The sequence below is a fragment of the Loa loa genome (assembly GCF_000183805.2).
Source record: "Loa loa unplaced genomic scaffold supercont3.980, whole genome shotgun sequence".
In the NCBI taxonomy this organism is placed as follows: Eukaryota; Metazoa; Nematoda; class Chromadorea; order Rhabditida; family Onchocercidae; genus Loa; species Loa loa.
Genome location: NW_018109160.1, coordinates 1 through 5,700, shown reverse-complemented (window position 1 = coordinate 5,700; position 5,700 = coordinate 1). Strand labels below are relative to the sequence as shown.

Sequence of the window (5,700 nt, the reverse complement as noted above, 5' to 3'; positions counted from 1 at the left end):
ACGAAAATTTTATATTTAAGTTTGAAGAGAGAAAAAAAAGAGCACCAAATTCAGTACTGAAAAGAAAAAACCTTTCTAGAAATAAAAATTTGAGAATCTGTTTATAATAGCAAAAAAAATCCCTCCTTAAATGAAACTTTCCCTGGATGGAAAATATTGGCAATCGATGGTTCAGCTTATTTCTGGATGCTTCTATTTATGACACAAATGCAAATTTGTGTATTTCAATGGAAGGTTTCCAACGACACAAAATATTCTGTTAATCCCAATTTCTATAGAAAAACTGTTTGTGACAATTCAATGAAAGGCTTATAGTGACACGAAATAATCTGTTAATCCCAATTTCTATGGAAAAATTGTTTGTGACAGTATTATTTTACTTTTTCGCATAATCTGTATGAAGTACTTTTTGTTTCACAATGCATATTATTCAATGTAAAACAAAAAACTGAGATTGATTTCGATTTTTCCTAATTTCAAAGTTGGATAGAATCTGTTTATCGTAGGTTGCTTACTTTTCAATGTCATACATTTTCTGAAAAAGTATTGCATTTGAATTCCTAGCGAAAAACTGATTGTCTTCTTCAGTTCCGAACAAAAATTTCTGATTCACCGTCCTGACGGTTCGAAAGACTTATCCTCTCGAGTTCTACTAGGTTTCTTTGGAGATATCGATTCATTCCCCAAAAAGTGGATGACAACGAATGATAATAGCGAATTGAGTAAATAAAAATGACAATGATCGTCTATCGATAAAATTGGTAATTTTCGAATAATTAAATCTGGTTACTTCTTATGTTTTTGTTTTGTAATTTACATTTAAGACTTCCGAAAATTTTATAAACAAAGGAACTGCCATTAGTGATAAGGCAAAATAGACACGATAGAATTCGCGTAATCCATTTTGTTTCAGATCTGTGATAATTGATCCGCTCACAAATCTTCTAGCAATTCAATTAATTAATTTCACAAAAAAATCTCGAAAATTTTGTTTGTTGTCCACAAAGCAATTGATTTCATTGACACAATCAACTAACGTACATTCATCGGTGGCCACTTAATCAATAACTTAATCATGGCTGTCTCGCTGATATCGCGAATGGAAACAAAGAAACGATAATTCCCTTAGTTGAAAGAAAGCCAAACATCTTTGTTGTATATGCTCATATCGTTTTAACCCTATAGCAATGGGCGTTCCATAAGGGATCTAATTTTTGCAATCATAAAACGGTACAAGGACCCTCCCATCGAAAGGTGCGTTTCCACAGGTCGGTTGGTTGGAAGATAATCGGCAAGGGGCTGTGTATTCAAGGCACAAAAATTGGCTGTTTAGTTTGAAATTTGACACTTCAAATGAATCATCCGTTTTTATATATTACCAAATATTTATCACATCTTCATAACAATGTCTTCATGGCTTTAACTGCTTACAAAACAGTTGAATTACTTGTCGAAATTCATCTGAACTGTGTCTATGAAACAGTCAATCAATAACAAAAATCAATCATTTTATTCGAACTTTCTTCCAAATTGTTGAAAACCAACAATTGCATATACAGGACCAGCATGGAAACGAAATTCCGTCCCAATTTGATAGTCAACTCCAGTCATCGATGATTCATCAAGTAGACGTAACGTACTTAGCGGAATGTTTGGAAATGTATTACTGCAAAGAAAGAAAAAGTGATATCCTAGTCTTATCAGATCAGAGAAAAGAAAAGGCCAGCAGAATCGCATGCCCTGTCCACTTTTGCTGTGACATTTCTCCAATACACCAAATATGTGATTCTGGGAACTGATTATGAATGTCTCGTTGAATATTCTAAATATCTTACCTGAATATCTCTTCACTATCCTCCGGCTCGATGTCATTGATCTTGGTAAAATGGAAGGCTATTAGTTGATGACTGTTAAAGAAGAGCAATTCCTTCTGCAGAAAAATGATAATTTTACACAATAAAGAGCATATTTTTAATAAATACTGACAACACGTGAAGTCACGTAAAAAACGCAGTCAAACCTCAAAAGTATGAAGAATTAACAAGCTTTTAATGAGGAAATGACTTCACGATATTAACGATTACGAATAAACTGAAGTAAATTAAAAAACAATTAGAGCGAATAAACGAGTCAAACCTTCCAGTCTTCAAACTTTGTTTTCAACATTTCGCTGTTATCATTTTTATCCACGAGAAGAGTCGATGCTTTTACGTCAGTTCCGTAGAATTTTAACATTTTGCCAGCCCCTATCGAATTGATGTTTGAACTGAAACTGAGATATTTGTTGCAGCAATAATAAAATATTCATCGTCTGTCCATAATTATTAAAGCATTTATCCTATTTCGGAAGCCGTCATGAAAGATATTCTTATTCGATACCGGAATTAATGTTCATCCTATCAAACACATTCAAACATATGAATAAATATTGTCTTAATTAACTCCTTTCAGTGTCACTCCATTCTAGATTGATCTGTTGGCCAAAAAACAATCATGTCTGACTTACGCCCTCTTTCGATTATCCGATTGAGCAACAACGCAAATTGGCGCGTTGACATTTTTCTCTCGAATTTCCTTGATTACGTTCAATGCTTTATTTTCAGCGTCATCATAAGTAGATTTGGGGCCGCTACTAATCACAATGACCAACTTCACTGTGTCATAATGAGCATTCTCCACTGGATCATAACGAACACTTATCTGGGATTCATGATTATTTCATTAAGTTCAGAAGATCGTACTTCTAATAAGCTCTAGAAGTAAAATCCTATGTAGAATTCACTTTGCTATAAACATAATCATTCGGGGTGTCATGTACTGTTGATTGCATTAAGCTTTAATTAACTCACTTCATAGTTTTCCAGATAATTTGTTTTATAATATTTTGTGCGTACACTGAAAAAAACTGTTGCAATTAAAGACAAACATGGCAATGACCAATATACCTATTGAATATTATATATTCGGTAGAGTTTTGCACTGATCTTTTGGGGTAGAATGAATTACATTCTTGGTGTATCGGTTCAAATTTAATTCTAATTGCATTCCCTGATTGAATTGTTTGTGCTATTATGCCTTCTGATTACAATTCTTAGTATATTTAGACAAAGAAAGACTTCAATATCACTCATATATAACTTCATTATCATTATCATTCAAGTATTATGACCATTCGATTGTCACATTTAATTATTAATGCAAAGTTTGGAATGGAAATCATTGCAGTATTTGTGCCAAGAACGATTAAATCTCAGCACTGAACGATTTTGGCATAATTTGATAATGATTACAGTTTGCTTCAGCTAATATAAAAGATGACTAACAGATCTTCGATTTGCCATAAATAAAGGGGCTTGTACGAGGGGAAACTTAAATCGTATGGGAAAATCACTCCGTTCATTGGACTTCCTTTTATTTCAACGGGTTGGAATGGCTTATCTGCTGAAATGACATAATTACAACTATTTATTTGTTTAATAATGGTTTAATGCCATTCTTTAATTAATTACAATAAAGTTATAATGCAAAAACCCATTAAAATTTTCTTACTATATGCGGATCTCTCGAGTATTTCTAAATGATCCTTGTAAGATGTGAATATCAGAACTGAACAAGGATGGTATGCCGTGAATATTGCATTGATCGGTTTTTCTCTACCAAACAAAATAGCTTGATATGGTGTCCAATGATTCATCGCGAAGGATTTTCGGTGCTAAAGTTTGAATTTGCATCATTACATTATCAAACCTTCGTCTTTTATAATAAGTTCTTTCTAACTTTTAATTTCTGATTTTTGACAGGAACAAAGAATGGAGCATACTTGATCATCGATGAAATTCATCCTAGATACGAGTTCCAAAGCATTCTCTAAATTTCGAGGGGTTATTTTACCGTCCCGGTAATGTAGTATTCTATTTAGACGGTTTAACTCGTAATTTGGAGATTCATATTCATACAGCATTGGGAGTGCCCTGTAAGACGATATGAAAAAATAATCCATTATTTTTATTATTTCCAATCAATTCATTATAACTTATTAACTCATTCCAATTTCCCTTATCTCCTACAATTACTAGTGATCGAAATTGCAAAAATGATTTCCAGACCTTAGGGAATATCTGTAACGTGATAATATATAAGTGAAAGAAAAGTGCTAACTTGCTAAGACTTTTTAAATCTTCGTGGGGTAAGTGATTAACAATTATATGTCCCACTTGTCTAAAAACAGAGAGTAGTTCATCATTGGGATATCGAAATTTTGTTTCAAGCTTTCCTTTTTTATGAGCGCTGGGTCCATCCTCACCTGTTCCTCCTGAAATTTTACTTAATTCATCGCTAAACTGTTCCTATTCTTCATATATTTAAAAAGAAAATGCAAATTCATTCAAATTTCTCAATTATGTACACTGCATCACTTTAAAATAGTTCATTGAAACTTAAAATTTAAAAATTCAAAAAGTCTACCTGCTGCTGATGTAATATTGGATGATACCATATGCCTTACAATGAATGTGAGAATGGCAAGGTATTTCAAATCCATTGTTATCAAAAGCTGTAAATTAAGAATATACTCAATGATTTGAATAATCTTAAGACATTGTCGAATTTTTTTACTATTACAAGTGAATTTCGAGTTCTTTAGAGAATAGATTCCATCACTTTGAATGTGTAATAAATCTACTTGCCAAAGGATACAATTTTTCCTCGAATAATTTGTAAAACAAATTTTTTCATTTTCCTTTTGATGAGTAATGACGGTAAATGATTAGTAATATGTATGAGATTTAGGCCAAAATTCGGTTGTTTCAGTGAAGGATAGGTTCTAGAATTACTTTTTGTTTTAGGCATGATGACTAATCAAGACTATAAAATGAGTAGAAGAATTAATGAGTAGTATGAAATGAGTAGAAGAATTAATGAGTAGTATGAAATGAGTAGAAGAATTTGTAGAAACAAATTTGGTGAGAAGGGAAGCAGTTTTGTGACAGTGGACTGAATTCTGAACAAAAATACTGATTTTTTATAACCAAAAGATCGAATCAGTCAAAGATCAGAAAAATTCAGAAAAAATCGAAATTAATCTCATTTTTTTGTTTTGCATTGAATAGCGTGCATTGTGAAATGGAAAATATTTCATACAGATTATGCAAAAAAAAGTGAATAATACTATCACAAACAGTTTTTCTATAGAAATTAGGATTAACAGAATATTTTGTGTCGTTGGAAACCTTTCATTGAATTACACAAATTTGCATTTGTATCAGAACTAGAAGCATCCAAAAGTAAGCCGAACCATCGTTTGCCATTATTTTCCATTCAGGGAAGATTATCGAAAAATTTCTGGAAAGTCATATTAGAACTTATTTGAAATCTCATTGGAAAAAAAAACTCCAAATTTGTAGGTTTGTAAATTCAATCAAGCTCCATTATACTGAAACAAATTGTTTATATTGTATACAGTTTATGTTATTTCAGAAAGATACACATCACATATAAAAAAGATTACAGTACATTAGCACAAAAAAAAATGATTACATTCACATTTTCGAAAAATCATAAACAAAATTACCACTGTTGAACAACAAGACATCAAACATTCCCATAAATTAAATTAAATATTTATAAAGCCTTTACAACGGAATATGAATATCGCTAAATTTAAAATAAATTCACTGAATTTTCTTTAATACTTGATTATTT

The 5,700-nt window shown here is 31.6% G+C and overlaps 1 protein-coding gene across 1 annotated transcript; it reads right to left on the bottom strand.

The window, feature by feature from the left end:
* Positions 1 to 1,361: 1,361 nt before the first annotated feature.
* On the bottom strand, positions 1,362 to 4,561 carry LOAG_11685 (hypothetical protein). The gene is made up of 10 exons (XM_020448396.1): positions 4,465 to 4,561; positions 4,159 to 4,312; positions 3,821 to 3,971; positions 3,550 to 3,712; positions 3,324 to 3,441; positions 2,850 to 2,895; positions 2,507 to 2,700; positions 2,137 to 2,266; positions 1,836 to 1,930; positions 1,362 to 1,666 (listed from the first exon to the last, which is right to left on the bottom strand). Exons 1-10 carry the CDS (start codon positions 4,538 to 4,540, stop codon positions 1,510 to 1,512), a joined length of 1,284 nt encoding a protein of 427 aa, XP_020301458.1. The 5' UTR covers positions 4,541 to 4,561; the 3' UTR covers positions 1,362 to 1,509.
* Positions 4,562 to 5,700: the final 1,139 nt, after the last annotated feature.

Excerpts from the sequence above, each read along its gene's own strand:
- LOAG_11685 (XM_020448396.1), bottom strand. The coding sequence starts at position 4,540 with ATGGATTTGAAATACCTTGCCATTCTCACATTCATTGTAAGGCATATG. Across the intron at positions 3,442-3,549 it reads ACTCGAGAGATCCGCATATA|CAGATAAGCCATTCCAACCC; the intron begins GTAAGAAAATTT and ends ATGTCATTTCAG. Across the intron at positions 2,896-3,323 it reads TTATGGCAAATCGAAGATCT|TGTACGCACAAAATATTATA; the intron begins GTTAGTCATCTT and ends AGTTTTTTTCAG.